The sequence below is a fragment of the Ooceraea biroi genome, chromosome 12, assembly GCF_003672135.1.
Source record: "Ooceraea biroi isolate clonal line C1 chromosome 12, Obir_v5.4, whole genome shotgun sequence".
NCBI classification, from domain to species: Eukaryota; Metazoa; Arthropoda; class Insecta; order Hymenoptera; family Formicidae; genus Ooceraea; species Ooceraea biroi.
The window spans coordinates 6,332,604-6,356,123 of NC_039517.1; the positions used below are offsets into that span (position 1 = coordinate 6,332,604).

The window sequence follows — 23,520 nt, forward strand, 5'->3', positions numbered from 1 at the left end:
ATTACGTGCTGCAACGTCCCACAATATAACATTTCAAAACGTGACACGATAAGAACATGTGCCCTTAATATTCGCAGAGAATTGAAGCGGTCGGAGGGAAAACATTGCAATCCAACTTCCCAACTTTGCTAAAAGTTTAACATTGATAATAGAGGTGCCGCTCACCGTCAATGTCGATCTCCTGCAGCATCGTCCTCAACTCCTCCGCTCGCGCAAATTGTCCCAAGGAACGCATAACCCTGCCGAGTTCTTCTTTCGTGATAGTTCCGTCGCCGTCCTTGTCAAACAGCCTGAAGGCCTCTCTGAATTCTGTCGAGGAAGGAAAAAAACAGGAAAGTGAGTAACTCAAATATACCTCCTGCTTTCTTTTCTCAAATAACTAAAATTAATCTACAACCCCCGAGAAAATTATGTCGATGCACATACATTCTGCAAAACATTTTTGCCATCGTTCGTCAACGATAATTGGAGCGAGCGTTGCATTTCGGAGAGTTGAAATTTCTCATTTATTAGCTGTCATGCTATTTGTCTAACATTTAAATACCTGTCAAAATATTATTTGCATCATTAGTATTACGCGCTCTCTGAAATTGCCCTTCCGAAATAGACCACTGACGTTGGTGGTTAGCAGACTAAAGGTAATCGTTGATGTTTGAATTCCCAGAGCGAGTTTGACGAGCCATACCAGCCACTACTGCTACACCACCACGAATGCAAGCGTACGGATTGGGCTCGACGGTGCTTGACTCGATCGTTTAAAGCCTCGTTTCTCGCACGGTTGATCTTCGCGGTTCCGCACATCGTGCATCTACGTATCCACGCACGATCGCTCGTTCACGAAGAGCAGCTCACGAGATCACCGAGGGACCATCACGCTTGTGTTCCTCATCTGTAATCGTCGTTTGAGTCTTGCGCTTGAGTTCGACTAAGGGACGAAGTCTCATATTTCGAAACGCGCGAACGGTTTTAAATGGAAGAAGTCTCGTTTTGAGTAGAATCAACTAAGAGCGCTTTCGGCTGACAAGTGGAACAAATAGACATTCTTCTTCTCCTTTTAAGTCCACGGTACTACCGTCTACGTCGGTGTCAATTGGCAAAGCCGACAATAGCGTAGATTCTGCTTTACACGTAACTGCTTTAAAAGGGTTCTCTTACGGGAGTGATAAAGGCGTAACAATTTGCCGGAAGAAATTACGTTCGCCAAGGTACGTGCCACTGAGAGAACACGTGACGCTTCCTTAGACAGCAAACAAGTTCTTAGAAAGTCGATAGAAGAATGGAGTCCCTCGTAAGTGATTTAAGAAGGAGATATCCAACGGGGAATTTTATTCGCGTAAATCGTTAGATTGCCCTTGCAAACACGAGTTCTATGGAATATATTTCTACGGAGCGATGAAAGCAAGGAGTATCGATCGCGCGATGTGTAAAATTGCGTCGCTTGAAACGAAGTTTAATAAACAGCTCGTTTATAGGTTTGTTTAGAGTTCAGGAACGAATTCAGTGAAAATTAAAATGCATTTAAGATATAACCGAAGATGGAACATCTGTCTTGGGTTGCATTGAAGACATTGACGAGCTCCTCCACTCTTACCGCTTTAAAAGTAGCTTTCAGAATTGATAACTGCTACGACATTACAATGAAATTTATCGAGAGATTGCTTGTTTAGCTTCACCGGTACTGTCACCGTGGGACTGTTATTGACTTAATGTCATTTCGCGCAAAATTCGCGTGCTACAAAGCGATCGATCTGTATGTACCCTCGCGTCGGATCCTTTTAAAAAGAGATTGGTACCAATAATTCTTTCATCAGTGGGCTTTTCAGGGGGATTCAGCACGAAAATCTACCACGAAAAATTCATGGCTTAACAAGGATAATTAAATAAAACAAAACAAGTATCACGGAGTTACAACGCGATATTACAGAGACGTTATGCAATTTGTTTGACGTCAATTGGAAATCACTGTTTATCCACTGTCATGTGTGTGATTGGAATAATGCTCAATAGCGATATTTATAACGGCAAAAAAAGAAAAACAAATTGCACACGTGACGAACGACACGCGAAAAACGTTCGACGTTCGCTGACACGACGCGTGCAATACGAAATTATTTGTCTCATACATATCTGATCGATCAATCGGACCGATTGGCGATTCTCGCGAATGTGTACGCCTCGCTAAGAGCGATAACAACAAAAAATAATGACTGCAAAAAACTGAATGAAATCATAACGCCAGCGCGAAGCTATTCGACATGCACCCGTAGTTTTATCGGGATTAACGAAGTGATGACATGAAACAGGTGAGATACCATTTCTCGGATGTACGCCAAATTTAATTCACAACGTATCTTCATTATCAGCACCGCGATAGAACAGAAAGAGTATACAATTTTAATTGCGAGAGATTATTTAGATGGCAACGTGACTGGTCTGGCGCGACTGCTTGCTAATAAAAATAATTAAACAAAAGTGATGTTTCGATAAAGATGTTATACGCTTTCATCTACCACGTGCTGAAACGTTCCAAGGTATTCTTGAGACTACCTCTTCACGGACTTGGCGTTTGTATGGACTCGCTCAGTAAAAATATATCGAGGGAGTCTCTCGTTCTAAATCCTCAATTCTCAACGTTGAGTATTCATGGTACCGTAAGAGATGAAAGCGGAACACTTTAAGCCTTGGCTCACCTTTCATCTGCGACTTCGATATAGCGGGCGTCTTGCTGGATGAGAAATGGCTCGTTGATGAGCGTTTCGGCGAGGCTGGCAGGGACAAGAGGACGTTCGCGGAAAGAGGAGTTTTGCTGGGCTCGTCGTAGGCAGACGACGAGGATGCTGCGACCGTCGTTTCCGTCACTTGCCTTAACGACAATTCTTGTGGTTGCTGCTCCTGCTGCTGCTGCCATCGATGGTGTTGCCGATTCATCGAGATATCGGCGGCAGAACACGCCAACGACATATCGGGCAACCCCGTAGAAACGATCGGCATCGGCAGCGACGTCGACATCATCGGCGACGTCGTCACGGCCATCATCATCGGCGACGACGTCCTCGGGGAACAATCCGGACCAGTGCCCTCCTTCCCCTCCGCGCTGCTGCTCTGTCTCGTCTGCAAATAATTGCACTGAAATGCATCCCCCTCGTCAGAAAGTTCGGCTTGCTCGAGCTCGTTCGAGGCTACGTGATCCGACTCGCGCGATCTATCTTTCGCGAGCAATTTCCAAATTTCGGTTTTAGGTTTGTTTAGTTTAGCGGTCAATCATGAGAACGCGAGAAAGCTCTCATTAATTTTTACTGCGGCGTTTGAGCACCGTAATAAACGTGCAAATTAATTTTTACAAATTGTGCTTTGAGAATCATATTGTAATATCATTCTCTTTTGTAACGTCAAAATTCAAGTTGAAATACCCGAACCGTATTTTATCTTTATATTTGGTAATTTTAACATGAGAGGTTTCAATATCGGAACTTCAAAGGGAGAAAAAAATATCGTCTTTGAAGAATGCTTGCTCTCTCTCTCTCTCTCTCTCTCTCTCTATCTGCGAGGGATGCTTAAAAATTAATTTCCCTTCTTATTGGAATTTCATGATTGACTACTACAATCATCAACTTATAAATCATGTATCGAGGGACAGACTACGTAATAGCTACTTTAATATTTAACCACTCGTACATCAGACGCTATTAGGCACGGCACGTGAACTTGTAAGATAACTTGTAAGATAACTTGCAATAGTTAACCGGCACTTTGAGGACGCAGTGCCATCGCTTTAACGTCCGGAATCCGTCGACTTCTGAAATTTCCTCGGATAACGAGGGATTTCCTCGGTATGCGCAAGCGGGTCGCGTGATTGATTTACGGGAGTTTAACGGCAAAGAAAACGCACTGGTAAAAACGAGTCGAGTTTGCCAAGTGCGGGCCTCAGTCACTCCGATTACTGCGCTCTGTCCGCCGCTCAGTCGTTGAATTTACGTCCATTCTCGGAAATTAAAAGATTGCAAAAGGCAAATTTGATATGTCGAGCGGTGCACTTCATTATCGCGAAACCTCGAGGGCGTTGACGAGTGATTAACTGCTCCCAGAAGAATGTAATAACGCTCGTACATCCATCATTTAAATGAGAGAGCACGCGCTGCAAGTGCAATGGATATGACGATCAAAAATGCTCCTGACGCCAATCAGTTTTACTTTATGCACGTGCCGGACAATGAATTATCTCACAATAATCGTTCTGTCGACGTAAACTGCGAGGGATCATCGAACTGCCGCTCGTTATCGGGATTTCGATTGCTGGGCGATTTGCGGCACGTAAGAAGCACTTTAATCTTGCGTGAAGGCGACTCACGACCGCCGAAAGCTCTCGCCGTAACTTAAACAGCGACGCTTACTCGTTATCGGAGCGTCGAAAAGGGCGATAAAATTCGCGCGAGGCCTTGATAGCGCAGACGAATATAAATTACACAAATCGTGCCAGACTCGGCACTTTCGTCAGAGAAAGAGAAGAAATTTCTCAAAGTTTCCGCTGTTTTCGCGTTGCCGGACGCGTTTGCCGCTTTACGTAACTAAGATCGTTAATAAGAGGCGTGTGCTAGCCGTGAAAATGAAAGAGAATTAAAACGAGATCTGTTCCAGAGTTTATAATTGAAGACAAGCACGCGCAACATAGACTAGGAAGGCGGCGAACAGAAGGCTCAAGATACTCGCTTGAAATTTAAACGCCCTGTTATCTCTCCCTCCGACATTTCTAGTGTACTTTCTTGGGAAGAAACTACCATTCTCAGCCAAATGAAACATCCCTCATAACGCAACGAACTCGCATAGCGCCCATCCATATCACCGGGAAGCACATTTGCATTCCCGGGAAGTCATCCTCGTAGTCAAAATGCATTATCCCTTCTGCCGGAGGATAGAATGTCAAAATTGGAGTAACAGGACCGAGACAGACGTCTGTCATCCGCGAGTCGACTGCGAGTCGCGAAGGTGGTGGAACTTGCGCCGTTCCGCAGTTCGACGAGGTGAATCAAATTTGAGTGCGCCGCAAGTGCAGCGTTATCCGGTTGATCAAATTCCGGCGTGGTCTCCCGGCTAGGAGGACATCTCGCTGGCTGAGAGAGGGATGAGAATTACGGCGGTTATGCGCCGCGGGCGAAAGTTTCGGTGTCGAAACCGCGCAAGAGAAAGTTTCCTGGTCGCCCCGGTAATAAAAGCCCGGCGCCCAGAGAGAGAACTTCCGGAAGTTTCTGACTCCTTTCCGCGTTTCCCGGCGCGGCGACCGACGCTGACAAAATTGAATCCTCGTTAAAGCGTCGTCACGTTTCGCCGATCGACATCGACACTTCCGCGCCGTCCTCCGGAGAGACCCGGATTCCTTCCTTGCTCCCCGCCAATTTAAATTACATTTCATTACGAGCCTTTGTAGATTGCGTTGGAGGGATACCAGGCAATTACTTGTCCCGTGAGGAACAGGGACGTGTTTGCATTACATCGTTCCGCGCAAGATTTTTAATTGCGAGAAAAGAAGATGAGGTCGGTTAAATATCTTTGTGAAATAAACGTCTGCTCGTCGTGTTTGTAATAGCGACGGCACAAATGATTTTAAACAAATTCTTTTTCAACGAGTTCCTCTGCAGATGAATATGCTTCATTAGCTGCCCGCAGCGGAAATATACAGGGTCAGGCACCTAAAACAGGCCACCTGAATATCTCGGCTGTTATTGGTGATAGAAAAAAATGTGTCAGACCAAACTTACATGGTTTCGAGGGACACATAATTTGTTCTAAATAGTTTTTTATTAGGTGGACGCATAGAGGTCATATGAAGGTCAACTTCGTTTTTTTAAATGGTATGATGTTTTTTTACGTACCATCTAGTAGAGCGTTTGAAGATGCGCACATTGATCTACGGGTCAAAATCATTCAAGGTCACTGAAGGCCAACTGCAAGGGAAAATAATTTACTTTATATTGCCTAGAGTTCTCTGCTATTAAAAATACTGTAAACTCAGAAATGAAAAAGTTCTAGCCCTTAGAAATTTTTTCTTTTTCCACGAAGTTCTGAGTTGTTGTTATCATTATTTTTTATATTGTCTAGAGTTCTCTGCTATTGAAAATACCGTAAACTCAGAAATGAAAAAGTTCTAGCCGTTAGAAATTGTTTCTTTTCCGAGAAGTTCTGAGTTGTTGATATCTATATTTTTTATATTGTCTAGAGTTCTCTGCTATTAAAAATACTGTAAACTCAGAAATGAAAAAGTTCTAGCCCTTAGAAATTTTTTCTTTTTCTGCGAAGTTCTGAGTTGTTGTTATCATTATTTTTTATATTGTCTAGAGTTCTCTGCTATTAAAAATACTGTAAACTCAGAAATGAAAAAGTTCTAGCCGTTAGAAATTTTTTCTTTTCCGAGAAGTTCTGAGTTGATGATATCATTATTTTTTATATTGCCTAGAGTTCTCTGCTATTGAAAATACCGTAAACTCAGAAATGAAAAAGTTCTAGCCGTTAGAAATTGTTTCTTTTCCGAGAAGTTCTGAGTTGTTGATATCTATATTTTTTATATTGTCTAGAGTTCTCTGCTATTGAAAATACCGTAAACTCAGAAATGAAAATGTTCTAGCACTTAGAAATTTTAGCCTTCAGTGACCTTGAATGATTTTGACCCGTAGATCAATGTGCGCACCTTCAAACGCTCTACTAGATGGTACGTAAAAAACATATCAACCATTTAAAAAAACGAAATTGACCTTCATATGACCTCTACGTGTCCACCTAATAAAAAACTATTTAGAACAAATTATGTGTCCCTTGAAACCGAGATATTTAGGTGGCCTGTTTTAGGTGCCTCACCCTGTATATAGTTAATATTAATAGAGTTAATTTACTTCCGCGCTATCGTCCCCGACATTAACTAACTTGGCAATGTTATTTATTCCCGCTTGTATGCAAGGAATTATAATGCAAATTTTTAATGGCTGTTTTAATAGTCACGTATTGGCGCTTAGCCAAGCTTATTCAGCCGCTGTTCGTATCAAAATGTTGCGCAAAAATGCGTTTTTATGAAGGTATTATTGTACAGTTCTTTATAATACTCGGATTAAGGATTATATTACTGTTATTTATTTATGATTTTCTCTCTTATCTCTCTCTCTCTCTCTGCAAAAGCGGATACTAACGAAATTTAATAATATAATATAAATACACGTCGTTTTAATTCACATGCAATTTATATAATATTTTTATTTTCATATTTAATTAACAGATTAAAGAAACAATTGCGCAAAAATGCGTCCATAAAAAAATGTGCATACACATCCACTCGTAAATCTTCGAATATGAAAAAGGGATTGACAGGGTAACGTAAAATCAAATCTCGCGTTCTAGGAATCGTCGCATCTGACGTTATCGTTTAATTTCGTGGCTTTTTGCGGAAATCGTAAACCTGCGGGCGGCATGCACCTGCCCGAGCGCAACGATATGTCACGGACAAAACGGCGTGGTTATCGATGAACGAATGTATCACAGTCGATCGCACTTCGCGCTTCCTCCTGCGAAATAATGATTCCCGCTTCATCACCGATCGCAATCGTTGCTGACAGCCAGAGTTACCATAATGAAAGTAATTATGAGGACGAATCACTCGGCGATGGCAGTGAGTTTCTAGCGCTTTTAATTGACGGCCTAAAACGCGGGATACGGATATGTACATTCGTTTTCATTCACTGCGCATCCAAACTCTTTTAGCTTCGATTAGCATTGGGATAGCGTGAACGTCGTTATTTCGTAAACGTATTCTGCATAAGTCGCGCCAAGAGTAGCGAGATGCGAATCTCACTAAATTTCCCGCTTAAACTTTCCCGCTTGAGAAATTCTTGAATAAGAGAATGCGCGCAAATAACGTTTAAATAAATGGTACGTGCTCTAACTGGCAGAAAACAGGGAGATTAATCTACCGACATTTTTCCGACCTCACCAGATATACCGTCGCTGACCGACGACGACGGAGTTGGCGCGACATGCGACGCGTCGTGCGCTTTTGTTCCGCGACTTCTTCAGCGTTTCCAGAGAATTTTTCCGAGTGCCGAAAGGAACGTAGCTGGACATCTCTCGTAGGGATTACATTACCCCTATAAACCAGAGACACTTGCCGAGTAGTACATCAAATATGTGCGCTTTCGTCCGCAAAACGTGTGATGCACCTGCACCGATAATCCCGGTGTAAACCGTTTTATGCAGCGCCATATATACATATGTTTGTGTATATATATATATATGTATATATGCGCCACAAGTACATGTAATTCAATAAGTAACCGTGATCGTGTTCGTAATTCAATAAATCTCAATTACGCACGTACATACACACATGCGTACACAGGCACATGCGGTAAGCGCGTGCGTTATTATTAAATTCGTATTCTATTTTCGTTGATTAACAATAATACGCTGAACCCAAATCTGTGCAAACACGCGCGATGCGATCATGCCATTAGTACGGGAGCAATTATTTTGCATTTATTACAATAATAATTCATGCACTCGCATCGGCGGCTATTATGACGATTTATGCGGGCCTTTGATTTTGCTTAAAAGAGATGCGACACACAAAAGACCTCAAATTATTATTATCGAGTTGAATGAAACAATATTGCCGTAATAATACTGTAATCCCCCATATATATAGTCTTAACGTTTCATGATACAATTTATTTTCGCAAGAAAAAGAGAGATATATATGTAGCTGTGACAGAGCCGTCGATTATTTTTTATCGATCTGAAATTAATTCGGCGGCATTCATCGAACATCGGCTTCCATTCAGTTCGGTCGATTGAAAATTAATCCGCGATCGATTCGGGGGTCGGTTCACGTGGATGCATCAGAGCCGCGACCTTCTTATCCCTCGCCCTTAATTCCTTTCCGAATACTTCGCCGCCCAAGAGAAACTTCGTTAACGCCGACGGCGACACTAATTGCTTCGCTTGATACTCGTCAGGCGGTGGGACAGGTAAGGCCGCCGTACAAGAGGATATCGCGTCTTGTCGGTGTAACGGCTGAGACCACCGACCATTATCGCCGACCTACCCTCGCCCCGTCGTAAACCCACCGTACTCCAACCGCTCCAGGCTCACTAACGTGGTTAAAAGTAGCGAAACCGAGGACGAGACAGAGGCTCCCCGATCCGAAAGTCTGATCACGCACAGGGTGCTGACGTTAGTACCCCCCGTTGCATAAACATACGTGGCACTGGCTCGAACCATCGGAAACGAATTCGAAATGCAATGTTTCGTATTCGTAGGGGTGGATAAACATGACACGTGGAAATCGACGTGTCGCACAACGGATCGACAAAAGTAGCGGAGTTTGCGAGCTTACTTCGGTACGATCGATTCGGGGCAGCATTGGTAAAAAGATACGGATAGTGTTTGGCGAACTGTTAACTTCTGATTCATAATGAATCGCTTGTGGGTGGGTCCTCGACGACTTTCCTCCGTAACGCGAACTGACGGGTGGAAATTAAAATTGAAAATATGAAAAATTGCAGATTAAAAACGGAACTGTCTTCTATTTGGAACGCGTACGAATTTAAATTCAAATCTACGCACTAATTAAACAATAATTTTTTCCCGATTAAATAATTATCTTTTAAAATAAACTCTGTTCAACATACATCGACGCGCATCAACCGCGTCGAAAAACATCGAAATTGCGTCGCAGTCTGATGCTCTCGTTTATAAATCACCGCCAAATCCAACGTTATTTATCTTTAAATAAATCATGAGCGTGCATGTTAGTATCGCGTTAACGAGCGATTTTGCAGTACGCTCTCTGGTTCGTCACTCAAAAATCTAAATTCCGCTCCGTAATTCGTCGCGATTCGGGTACCTATTTTAGCAATGGTGATGTCATGTACCACCTGCATAATGCATAATAAATAAGAAGTATTCTCGCATTAACATTGGGCGTGCGCCACTCGCGAGGCTACGTCATAGGCATCATGATTCGTTAATCACCGTAAATCATCGTAATGAAGCGTTCTAGATTCGTTTGATTTGATTGTCGAAAGCTCCATAAAAATTTTTCTGTAGGTAAAGGATGAAAAATACGAGAATCAGATATCTGCATAGCTTTAATTTATATTCTCCACACTTTACCGTGTAGCATCTGAAGCTTCATATGAAAATCTGGTAGCGAATCTCCATAGCCGATATCGTGCACGTGACGTTCGCGGCAATTAGCGAGAGTCGCCAAGGACGAAAGCTCGCGGAACGCTTAAAGAGCATCCGGGAAAGAAGTGGATACGCGAGGAACAAGAGGAGAGTAGCAGAAAAATCGCGGCTGAAAAAGGAGATTTACGAGCGGCAGGTAGAGGCACGATAAGGCGCCGGCACTCGATCACGCTGTCCCGCATTTTGATTGAATGAGATGGCGCGAAGCACGGAGAAGACACCGCGCGAAGCCTCATTCCGCGTCACCTCGGGGAGAATTTGCATGCCGATCGCGGCTGCAACCCCGCGAGAGATAACGGCGTCGGGGGTGGAATCGGCACGTACGCGCCTGCATTTGCTGGACGGCAGGAAACGCGCCGTGGTATCATCCAACCGATAAGTCCGATCGGTTTCCGTTAATACCTGCGACAAGGGGCGAGGAGATGGTCGTTGGCGATAGTCATTGATGCTCGCTGATAGACACGACGAGGATGAAGCCTGTAATGGGAACGGGCTTACAGCTTACGAGCTTATAGCCGCGCGTTATAGCCGGACGATCCAGAAGAAAGCCGTATCCGAGACTTGTCGAAGCAAAGTTCAAGGCGCGTTATTTGCGAACCCTGTAACGCATCTTATCGCAGATCTAATCATCGTCGTATCATTCGCGAGGCTAAAAATTCTGCTGCTGTTGGATGCAACGCGTTACGCGCAAGCCGCCTTTGGCGATCCGTTATCGCATTGATCTGTTACTGAAGCGTGAGTGAAGGCACTTGTGTAATTTATGCGCCGCCGGCTATCGCCATCGCGTCGGGATGGGGGGGAGGGGGATAATCGAGTTTCATCATTTCTGTTACATTTATCCGTTCGGGAGAAATCCGAGGCACCCCGACTTCCGGATAGTCGGGAATCGATTCAATTTAATCAATGACACAACAACCAGGCATTGTTCGACGAAGACGAAGGTACAGACGCGACCTAATAAGTCATTTTGCCAATCACTCCGCGTCGCTCTTAGTCTCCTCTGGGTGTCGGTGACGTCGACAAAAAGCTGACGTTACCAAATCAGCGCAAATACATCGATCAATTAACGTAATACGCGAGTTGTAATGAGAAGACGATGCTCGGTGTCGAGCTCGCGCAAATCCATCTAAATGGCCGATCTCATCGTGATTCGATTTCCCTCGTGTACCAAGCAAGCCGTAATCGTGTAGTTTAAGCATCACGCGTCGGCGGATAAGTAATTGCCTCTCAGGCGCGTTTCGATTTAACAGGAGCTACGTGGAGGAGCGGCGAGAGGTCCCCTCTCGGCGGATAGCCCTGAAATCTCAGGGTAAAATTCGCCAGCATTTTTCAAGATATCTAGATAAGACACAACCCACTACATCAGCCGTCAAGTGCCCTGTTAAGGCACACACAAAGTCCGCGAGTCTCGCTCCCGGAGCCATTCAAGGCTAATTCCAACGAAGTTTTACAAAGCTCGCTAAAATTACGGTGACGCTCTCTTGCCAGAGCAAAGTTATGAATATGCTGCGTGGCAGAAACAGTGCACCGCTCCTTTTTCTTGCTCCTTCTCGCACCCGCCCCTGCTCTCTTTCTCTCGCTTTCTCTCACATTCTCTCCATAATTATTTCAGAAATAAAAGGGAAATATTTAAAAGTCGGGGCTTAAGGTAAAAACTATTTCCGTGGAGGAAAGCGCGTCGGTCGAAACGCGAGAACGTCGAATGATGACCAACTAACATAAGAAAATATGTTTGCGGTGGAGTTTAACGGAGAATGAAACGCTTCGGCGGAACTTTTCAGCGAGCGCTGATATTGCAGAATATAATTATTGCCCGAAGGTACATCGAGCAAAAAGACGACGCCGGATAAGGTAAATGATAAAATGTAAAGCGATATTATCTTTTTATAAAGTGGGTTATACACTTTGAACTAACTTTCGTATGAAGAATATTGCAGAAAATGACGTTCCTGCTTTTTATGTAGAACAAGGACAGGATAAAGATAACAGAAAATAATCGTGCGATTGAAATGCATATGATCGTTTTCGATTGTGGGCATGCCAGATAATCAGGAATTAACCGATTAATCACCCTAACGGGCAGAGCGACAAGCATATTGAGGGTGAACTCGTTAGCGCTGCGGCTAACCGCCTATTTACAACCGATTTCGTGCACGACGCCATCGTCGAATATAATTGCGATTTCGATAAGGTAATGATTGTTCGCCGTTACTTACATAAACCGATCCCGGCTGCAACAGCAATGCGAGAAGGAATAAATTGCATTTCCAGGAAATCGCGCTATTATAAAGATTGATGTTGCTTAATACGCGATAGGCGGATTTGCTAGCTTCTCAGATTCAATTAAAACTTGTCAATAACAACTGGAAATGTAAATTTGTTCCTCAAATTCTTTCACAATAATACATAGATAATTTCGTGTAGTGTCAATTTTTCATAATACTTGTTAGTATGTACATAATAAGATGCTGCTAATGCTTATATAATGACAGATAACAAAGTACATAGAATTGAAAACAAATGTAGTAATCGTTTTGAGGTAAAAGGAGATATCCTTGGATATGATTACATCACCAGGTATAAGTAACAACAAGGATCTCTCGATCAAAAGAAAACACATGTTGACTATTTATCAGTATTCTGTCATGGTCATACATAGGCTTGGAAATATCGTCTTAACACAAGTTTCCTTCGGTAAAACTTATTTTTCTGCATCTAAGTAACTATGCATTAAAAATGTACATGTATATTATAATTATTTGTTCATTTCAGTAACAATGATAACAGAACAAACTCATGCGGATGAGATATTCAGCATTCTCGAGGCAATATAAATAAATTGACAATTTCGTAAAGGAGATATCCCAGTAGACGGAGAACGATTACGAGACTTATTAAAATATTACCCAATCACCGTAAGAAACGCGTAGTTTTCTCGTTAAAGTACATCGAAATTTATTGCAAGACTGATAAACGAAATAAAAGCAGTGGGACTCTTATCCGAGTTCATAAACCGTTGCACAAAAGATCTATACACCATTCATTCCATGAAAGCATCGGGTCAGAGGTGAATATCGTAAAGGTATAATAAAACGTGGAAGATCGAGTACACCGAGCATTCGGTACCAAGCATACTTTTCCCTGCTATTATTTGATCGATTTTTTCGCATTCTTGCATCTCTAGTGTATAATGGAATGGTAAGTATTTCCATTATACAATAAATGTGCACGTGGAATTTTTATATTTTGCACGTTGAACGCGCGCGTACTTTCAGACGTGAAATTCTAATAGATTAAAACATGTGCGGGAGTTGTAATCGCGCGCATTTGTTTTGCTCGCTGATTGTTGTTGCTTCTGAAAAAATAAATTGCATTATCCAACCGCGAAACGTGCGACATTGTTGTGCTGCGACAAACATTTGTTCTCCGCTTCGGGCGACGTGCGCCTTTACGAGGCTGGCCTTTTTTCTGTGCATCCAGCATCGTGCTGCTCGAAATCGTGTTACGTAACGAAATTTCATCCGTCAGAAGAGCACGGCGGGTCCGCAGCGCGCGAGATCGTAACAATGGATGATGAAATTTTTCTTTCGGCAGCAGGGCGCGTCGTAATCAGAGTGCAACGATCGCCCGGACGGAAAGCGAGCAAGTTGCCAGGGATGCAACATTGTCACGTTGATAATGCATTCAATACTATTCGATGCACTTGAAAAGGGTCCTTGTTCTCGTGCACGAAGGCACGCGTCGCACAATGCGCTAACAGCCCGCCAAGTCAAGTCAAGTGTATTTTGATTCGGGGATATTGAGTCGCGAAGAATGTGATTCCGGCAGGAGGAATTCGAAGAGTCGAGAAATGCTTAAAAGTCGTAGTCGGCGCGGATCGGTGCGACATACTGGCTACGGATGCGAGTCGAGTGCCAGGTGGCTTGAAAATCGCCCACGCGTTTCATATTCGAGACAAAGAGAAGCGGGAGAACTGGATGCAGAGCGGGGTGCTAGCGCGAGACGATGAGAATGGGACAGGAATTGAGAGGGATGGCTGGGACTCCAGAGAGAAGGAGGGATCAAGTGCAACGTTCCCCCGCGCTCCTCTTTTCCTCTTACCCATCCCCTCGGCTTAAAATGCCATGGGACGCCCCGGTTGCGATGTATCTCGCAATTCCCTGCCTCCCCAGTATATTCCATCCTCACTTTTCATGATTCCCGAGTAAAACGGGGGCTCGCTCGGTGAAGACCTTAAGATACCCGACTGCACTCGGAAGCGTTGAGTGCAGCGTGACGCACCGAGGGTGGCTCGTCCAGCTCGCTAGTGACCCCGGAATTTCTGATTATGATGTCACGCGGCGTAAGTGAAATACTGCCAGAGGGGGTGAAATGGCCTGGACGCTAAATTTGATCTCATTCGGTCTCATTCGGTCTCATTATCGCGTGTACGGTGCGGAAGGTGAGCAAGCAGCTCATGGTTCGATAACAAAAGATTATTATATAATTTCTGAATGACCGATTTATTCAGCGCGGTCGCGAGGCGTCTCTGTTTGCTCTTTACACAATCTATAGAATATTGAGCAACAGGAGGTACGGAGGTCGGCGAATAGATGTTCCTGCAGAAATACGTCGAGTATGTGTGCACAGGAAAATGCTTCTCCATGTTACGGTTGACTTTCGCTTATGTTGAATTCGCGTTATGAATGACGTTCAACTCTGTAATAACACGAGCGAAGAGAGGAAGAAAGAGAGAAAAAGAGAGAGAGAGAGAGAGAGAGAGAGAGAGAGAGAGATGGTAAGACGGAGTTATAACTCTTTCTTTGACCGTTTCTCTCTGAGGAATAATGGATGCAGTTCTGTTAAAATTACGTCGGAACGAATCTCGCGAGCGAACGACACCATTTCGCATAGGCGGATGCGAAAAGTTGAATGCGACGAGTGCAACTAAATGCATCGAGTCGATTTAAATGCGAGTCTGTTAACGTATTCAGAAAGAAACGCGCATGAAAATCGCATCACGAAAATTTTGTCGCCACCGGGAGATCCGCTTTTCTGATCAGCAGCAAAGCAGTTTGCGCATAAATCTGCCGATTATGCTAATTCTCTTCCTTTGCGAGAGTTCTTTCGAAGAGGAATTAGCCGTTTTATAAGTTCACTTGACACTTTCGCTTCCAAGAAATGCTCAATACTAATCATATTATACGAGACGAGATTTGAGTTATGCAAATTAACGTGTACGCTGTATGCGTAATTGCGTACATCGCTCCGCTCCACGCGTCGACAAGGCGCGTGCAAGCTCGCAAACGCGAATGTCAAACAGAAAAATTAATTGGAATTGTGACTCTGACTGATGCTACAAGCAGTGTAACGTGTTGCCGTGACACGTTTCTATTATTATAACGCACTTTATTCATGTCAAAGCAGGTTGTACAAGTTTTTTTATCACGCCGACCATCCTGTCGCGTACATTTCCTTCTATCTCTCAAACTGGACCGAGCGAAAGACGATACGACCATCCGTTTTCGTCCAAATGTGATACCTAATCTAAACTCGCCGTTGATTATTAGATTGCAGGGAATTGCACAATTCGTACAATAGGGAATGTTAAACTATCGCGACATGTTTCGTGTATCTTTTTTTCCGACATACACGATTTAATTAAAAATATCGGTATATAATAGATTTTTCTTTAATTAAGGAACTGATAATGAAGAAATTTCCTCTCAATATCGGGATTTGAATATTCAAGTACGGTAATTAACGTATAATTACAGTACAATAAAATCTGTATTTCTATACAACGAATTGCCCTAAAACTTATCTTTTGCATGCTATTGCTGACACTATAGGATGTTAATCAATTGGGTCAATTAAACTTTTATAAGAGCATGAGGAAGCGGACTTCGGGGAAAGGCAAGTTTGTCAGTGACGAGCGCACTCAGTACTTTTGTTCGCGCCACTTAAGATAGGATTATGAAATTACGGATCGCATTAATAGAGTAGCCGTAAAATATTCTCCGACTGATATTTTCGTCAATTAGCTCGCTCGCTTATTTAACAAATATGAAAATATCGGATAATTTTAACCAACTTTGCAGAACCACATTTCTGCAAACGTTAAAGGAACGTGGCGCATATACCGGAAAGTGATTCGCCGGCTGGATCGATAGCGTCAATTAAAAAATCGCGCTGTTTAAAGTTATTCATTGGAAACGTTGCGTTTAATTGAGGATAATTAAATCAACACGCGATACGCGACATTGATAAGAGAGAATTTTTCTGCGAATAGTGCGCGGCAATTTGTTTAAAACATTTCATGTCGCGCTATTGTACCACGCTTAAAAGCAAAATTCCTGCTTGTGAAACATGGTGAAAATTCTACTGCAACGGTAATAAGGATACAGTAATGGTTCACGTCCTCTCATGCACATGCGGGCTTTTGTGGTAGTATAATGGATCATAATGCACGCTGCCAACGACAGTGATGATCGGCCAAAGGACGACATGATTACGGCTGTTTATTCACGGTTCTCGCCTGGTTTCCTTACACCAACCCTCGCGCTTTTATGAAAATGTCTCGCGCGAGGTGGCGCAAAATAATCAATATGCCACGCACCTCAATATGTGTCAATACGATATACGAGCTATGCCCACTGATGATACCGCGATTTCATTTCTAGATTTAGGGAATATGCATAAATTTCGTAGCGTAAGCATGAAACGCGCGAATAACATGGCAACCTACGCTCTTCACTTATTTGGAATTAATTTCGTCGTGTCACTGCGCGTATCCGCGCATGTATACGCGTACACGCGAATGTACATTTTATACCCCGCAATCTGGAATATTGTATTTAATTAAGCCTCTGTAAGGCAGGAAATGCAGAACGATACGGGAAACATAATTGGCGCGGACTTTACATTACCGGAGCGGAGTGGAAACCTTTTTTCCACGAAGAGAACCTTCATTTTTCGTCGTGTTTATTTTTTCGCATGGGGATATTACTGCTGCCCATTTAACAGTCTGCCATTGTACCTGCTTCAAAATAACCGGACGTAAAACACTACGGGGGTAAAAAGAGAGCAAAAGTGCCCTAACATACAGGTCATATACTCAAATTGCGTTCTGAGTGCGCACTCATCCCTCAGCCGTGTTGTATACCTTTTAGTGCTTCTCCGAGATAATCCTAATAAAAACCTAAAACGGTACAATGAGTGTCGTCATATATCAGCAGACATTATTGCCAGTCACATGAGATCAAACGGCTCGCAAAACACAAGCGTTGAACGAGCGGCGTCTCACGGCGCGATCGAACGCACTCGAGCCATCGAACAATTCGTCCTGGCAAGCACCGTGCAACTTGAGAACGTCGAACGGCACGCAACCGAGCGATAAGAGGATTATATCAAAGATGTAATCGAATCACAAGAAGATTGCCACGATCTGAGCTGGATTCCTCATTAAATTGTCTGAATGCCATGTTTTTCCCTTCGGTGCAATGCGTTGCTTCGCGATCCCTGGTGTATCCAGTACGTCCGCGTCTCGAGCTTCTCTAAGCTTATGATTTATGCGCGCGTTTTGCCACGAGACACTTTCCCGGGTTCTCCTTTCCATAATTTGCACCGTTCACTGCGCGCGGAAATCGAATTTACGCAGCGCAGAGCACTGTGTGGATTGTTAATCATTAAGAAGCTGCGAATTCGCGCGCGCGCTAATTCCTTAACGAAGTTTTCATCCCTCTGTGTCGGAGGGACGCGTATTGCCGGACTGAGATGCGTCGCATCCGGGAACGAGATGTCCCCCCTGATAAAGTTTGTTACTAGGCTTTTCCTGTAACGTCTCCGCCGCGTACTTTGCGCGCACCCGGCTGCGTCGCGTTAAAATTTCCCAAACAGCATTGTTAATTAAAGAAGTTGAACTCTTGAACCGCACGGAGAAGTTTCAAGCATCCTTGAGGAAGTAAATTGCTCGAAGGAATTTCACCTGTGGCCGCGTGGCTCCTTAATCAGAAAGTAAATGCAAATCCGTGTGACATTTCGTGATTCGCTTGAGGTATCACGCGTATCTCTTTAATGGTGGGAGTTAATGGAACCGCATTTTACAGATGGAACACCGTGCTGGACGGCACTGAACGAGGGATTTCGACGCCTGGAAGATTCTTCGCGCGATTTTATATGAGGCCAAGGAGATGATCTCCGAGGACCGAAGATTATAGTTGCGTGCCGAACCAGCTGGGACGGCGGCATCGATATCTCCGGTTTATGTTGCGTAAAAGGCTCTCGTAAATTATTCCCGATACCATATTTCATGAACATGTCGTCGCCGGTGGGATGACGCGAGTGAGACAGAGGTGAGTGCGGCCGTAAGAGCACTGATAAATAAAATAACGATTTTGTTCAAGTAGGCACGGATGTTACGATACATCCGTAACGACGAAAACGTAAAGCCTTGGTGAACCCTGTTAAACTCTGAAGCGCTGACGAGCCGGGTGAATCGACCTTTTAATTACGCAATTGGTTGCAAACCCGCTGCAACTTTGGATTCTACTGGACGAGCGAAAGAGGCCGTGGCAAATCGCGGGACGATGAGTGTCTCGCAGACAACGACCCAGCGAGAACTATCAGCGCATCGGTAAAACTTATCGTTGTATCACGGTACTCGCAATTGACTCAGCAGACGGTATCTACGGCGAGTCTCTGCCCATTTGTCTCGTCCTATGACAACGAACTCGGCCGGAATTTCCCGTCTGCGCGGGCGGAACGCACGTCGCACGATAAAGGCACTCGGGGTATGGCAAAAGTCGGAGGAGACTCGCCCCCAGGGGACAATGCTCGGACCCTTCGCTTCTCCTGGCGTTTCAGCATGCTGGGCAACATCGCGCACGCATGTGTGTACACACGGTGGATTCCCGTGTCGCCGAAACGCGTCGGAAAATGGAATTTCCACGGAGGAACTTTGCGCGTTCCCCAAAGGCGTCGCTGATATTCGCATAATGTCGTAACGCGAAAGTTAATGGATTTAAAAAATATATGCGAACGATATTCGCGTGCACACGACGGCGTCGTTAGTTTATTACAGTCGAAATGGTTGGTGGCGTCGTTCGCCAATACGTTCGCCTTTGAGTATCTGAACTGGGTTTTTATCGACTCGATCGAGCAGATCCGCAAATGCACGTTTTAGTAAATAACAAACTTTATACTCGAACTGGAAAATATACCCATAATCGAATTGGAAAAAGCCAAATGCATGTTTTATTTCCTCTTTGTGTATCTTCCTGCCTGGCACTTTAATCATTCTATTTCCCATATTTGCTATTTTTTTAATTTTTCCAACGATTTCGGAGAGTGTAACTTTCACGGATACGAAGCTTTTGTTGAACCAGAAAAATAACTGAAAATTTTAAATGGCATGCAAGCAAAATTCGCGTCCTCCAGTTTGTTTCAATATCGAGTTGGGAGAGCGTAACTTTATTTTGTATCTTATTGTGCACGTGTCATTTCCAGCTAAATACCATGCAACGAAAAACTAACATTTATTATTTCCATTTCAATTAAAAAAAAATTGTACTAAATGACAGTAAGTCGAGCGAAGTTCCATCCACGTATATACTTTTACAGTTTTATAATGATCACGAATCCAATTGCGAAGATTCCGCGAAAACCCACGGATGTAATTCTAATAGAAGAAGAATTATCGCAATGTGAGGTAAATCGTTCTTGACGAGGTTTACGCGGAGCTCGGAAGTGCGTTTGTGATACTGCAATCTGTTAACGCAAGCGCTTGTACATCGACAAGTACGCGCACGCATTAACTCACATTGCCGCTTTAATCTCTCTCTCTCTGGGCTAATTAAACATTTCAACGGGGGCCAAAAGCATTCCATTCATTATATCGAGCGGCACACATCTATCCATCCGAGGTTGCCACACTACAGACAAGTGTCGAGCCTCGCTTTGAGCTCGCATCGTAATCGATGCGTTAGTAGTAATGAACTCGTGGTTGACGCTAATACGTGGCAGCCGATGAACTTATTTCACTGCTCGACTATGCAGAACACTCGTCCCCCATCCGTGCGTGAAAATGTGGTTTTAATTGCCGTAAATGATGGTCACGTGAAGAACACAATTTACACCTGCCGCGTCGATCTGTAACGGTTATGCGATCATTTTCGACGAACGCGGTCCTTTTGCCTCTGTCTGACATAATGCTGGCGGTTATCACTTTGCGGCAGCGACATTTTCTGGCAGACCTTCATTTGCGTATGGTCAGCCCATAAGTAATGTCGTTTCTTGAAATTAATTTTCGATGTGAAAGATATTAATACTTGCATTTAGCAAATGTGTTTTGATCATCGATGTGTATAAATTAATCTTGTCTCACTATATCTCAGATAACTTCCGAATTCCTTATTCATACAAAAATATTTGTAATTTTAATAATTCACTAACAAGGAAAGGTTTTTAGGTGTTACACTCGGATTTCAAAAATTTTTTGCATGCAGGTAGGGAGGTCCCCAAATAGAAGAAAAATTATAAAAGTAGCGGCCCAAATGCATATTTGTGCGCTATGTGCGCAATTTTCGATGTTAGGTTAATTACTCAGAAATGCTATTTCCAATCGAATTCTTTACATTTTTTATTTCACCTAATGCACAACGCTTTAAAAAGAAATCAAAACCAAAATTAAAACTGAAAGAATTAAAAACCTCCCTTGACCAGATCTTTTATGCCCTCGTTATGGATCCTGATCAAATCTATTTAAAGTCGCATACAATAAATCACGCAGAAAGAGCAAACTACGATTTGCGCAATGTACAATTATTCCAAATTGTGTGCATTGGCAGTTGCAGTAAAAAATTAAAAAAGTTACGATGCAAATACCATTTTTGAGCAATGGGCCTTTTATACGCACTGTGCTCGCGCGGCACGAGATTACATTAGACGCTCGTATTTTCTAAACACACACGCGCGCGCGCGCGCACACACACACACACACACACAAAATTATTCAAAGCAATATAAATGTGCATTAGGTGAAATAAAAAATGTAAAGAATTCGATTGGAAATAGCATTTTTGAGTAATTAACCTAACATCGAAAATTGCGCACGTAGCGCGCAAATATGCATTTGGGCCGCTACTTTTATTTTTTTCTTCTATTTGGGGACCTCCCTACCTGCATGCAAAAAATGTTTGAAATCCGAGTGTAACACCTAAAAACCTTCCCTTGTAAGACGAGAAACGACATTGCTGATAGGACGAACTGGTGTATTTGAATTATCGGACGGACAAAGTGTTGCTCTTTAATTCGCGAGGCTTAGGATCGATTACTTCTTTTTCCTGCGTGCCGCCACAAATATTCATACTTTCATTTTATATCAACGAGAAGAAAAAATGCGCGTGTAATGTATAATATAATAGTATAGATTTTCGTACATGTTCATGGTCTGTACTTCACGTAAATTTTTCATAACGTTGTGCTCATTACTTAGCCATACCTGCCCCTTGCACTAATCGATAAGTTAATATTGGGGCAGATAATTGATTTTTTTAAAAAAAGTGATACATTCTTGGCTCGTCCATCTGACTTCCATTCTGGATTACAATAACGTGATAGAGAGAACACGTGTATCATGCGTCAGTGGTCACTGGAAGCATAATTGCGTGTAAATGAGTACGCAGGAACGCAGTTAATTGCACATTACTTCAGCACGACAATTACGCAAGCATCGAAAATGAGATGAAAATCTCGACGAGCCATTCCACTCGCGTAACGTGTAATGCTTCTGTGACATTCAATATCGAACGGAGGAATTTCATTCCTTCGAAATTAGCTACAAATAAGAAAGAAGATTTCAAGCTATGCACAACTGAATAAATATCCTCGTGTATTGTAAGAGGATTGTAATGTAACTGTGGGGCAGAATCAAGGAGTTTGTAAGGATTGTATCGTATTCAGCAAGAAATAAGTAATTTTTTAAAAACTTGAGAGCTACAGGAATTATGCATCAAATGTTCGCCAAAATTTGAGAGATAAATGTCGAAAAAGCAAGATACATTAACATGGATCTTAAGAGTAAAGAAGTTTTCTCAACAGTCGTAAGAGCCATTCGACTAATCCCAAAAGTCAAAGTACGAAATTTTTTACAGATTTACATAAAACGCTTTTGAAGTACAGGAAGAGATATTAGGATATTAAGATATAGAGATATTAAGGAGGAAAATGTCTTGAAAAAGCAAAAAATACACACAATAAGGGAGGGTAATATGCAACACAGCGTATCTCTAATTCTTGGAGATATACCGTACTACTCAGGATTATAATCCTTTTTTCCCGTTGGGAATCAAGCAAGTATTGCTTGCCAACAAGCGCATTCTCGCAAATTCCGTTCTATTGGGATGGTTAAGTTGCAAGTTTAAAATCACAAAGCAAATTATGCATGATCGTAATTTTTTAGTTTAATTTTGCGTAAATTTTATAATTATGTTAATTAATCTGCGTGTAATTAATGATGCATATAATAAAAAAAGGGAAGAATTGTCGGGTTGATTAGAAATACTTCACATTTTAAGTAATTATTTCACTTACAAATGTCATTAATCTTTTTGAGTACAGAGTCTGTACTACAGACGATTGCGACACTCACAAGTTTCTATCCAGCTTCGAGAGATATTTCAATTGCGGAGACAGATTTCCGGAATTCAGCAAATCGTACCACGCAAAATAAATAGATATTGGGCGACAAATATTCGATTGACGTCGCCACACCGACGTGGTCAAAGTGGTGCAAAGTGGATCGACAATTATGCTTCACGGCCCGTCAAGCTCTCCACGACGATGGGAAACTCGAAGCAAGGGTGGTTAAGCTCCCGAAGCAGAATGTCGATAAATAATCGTAAATTATGCACGGGGTGAACTAAGCGAGGAATTCTAATAATCGACCGCATGCTAATCTTTAGCGCTCACGTCCCAGTAGGTGAAATTAATAAGATGTATGTGCCAGATATCATGTCCAACTTTCGCCCCATTAATTACTAATTATACGTGCAAACTTTTAATTAAATTAGAAATTTAGCTCATTCTCGAGTAAACCGACAACGGTAAAACTTAACTTGAAAAACCGATTCTCCCCGTCAATCAGAAATGGGAATCATGTCGATATCGTGTACCTTCCTTGTTGCAACGGCGAACATCGTTACCCTGAAACTTCCCGCAGGCGGAAGGTACAATCGCGACGAGTGCTGTGCGACAACTGCGAACTAACTGCATTCAAAGCAAAGTCCGAGTGTATGCGTCCTCCTACGTCGAGAAAGC

The 23,520-nt window shown here is 42.9% G+C and overlaps 1 protein-coding gene across 4 annotated transcripts in view; it reads right to left on the reverse strand.

The window, feature by feature from the left end:
• LOC105280538 (calmodulin) overlaps window positions 1-23,520 on the reverse strand; it is a 55,087-nt gene that overhangs the window by 25,349 nt on the left and 6,218 nt on the right. For 2 of the 4 annotated variants that reach the window (XM_011341153.1, XM_011341155.3), the window contains exons 2-3: window positions 2,691-3,111; window positions 166-309 (exon numbers count right to left, since the gene is read on the reverse strand). In XM_011341153.1, coding sequence (XP_011339455.1) covers window positions 166-309; window positions 2,691-3,111 — 565 coding nt within the window. Of the gene's footprint in view, window positions 1-165; window positions 310-2,690; window positions 3,127-23,375; window positions 23,469-23,520 lie in introns of those variants that run through there. The other 2 variants (XM_011341154.3, XM_026974133.1) reach the window with 2 other exon arrangements.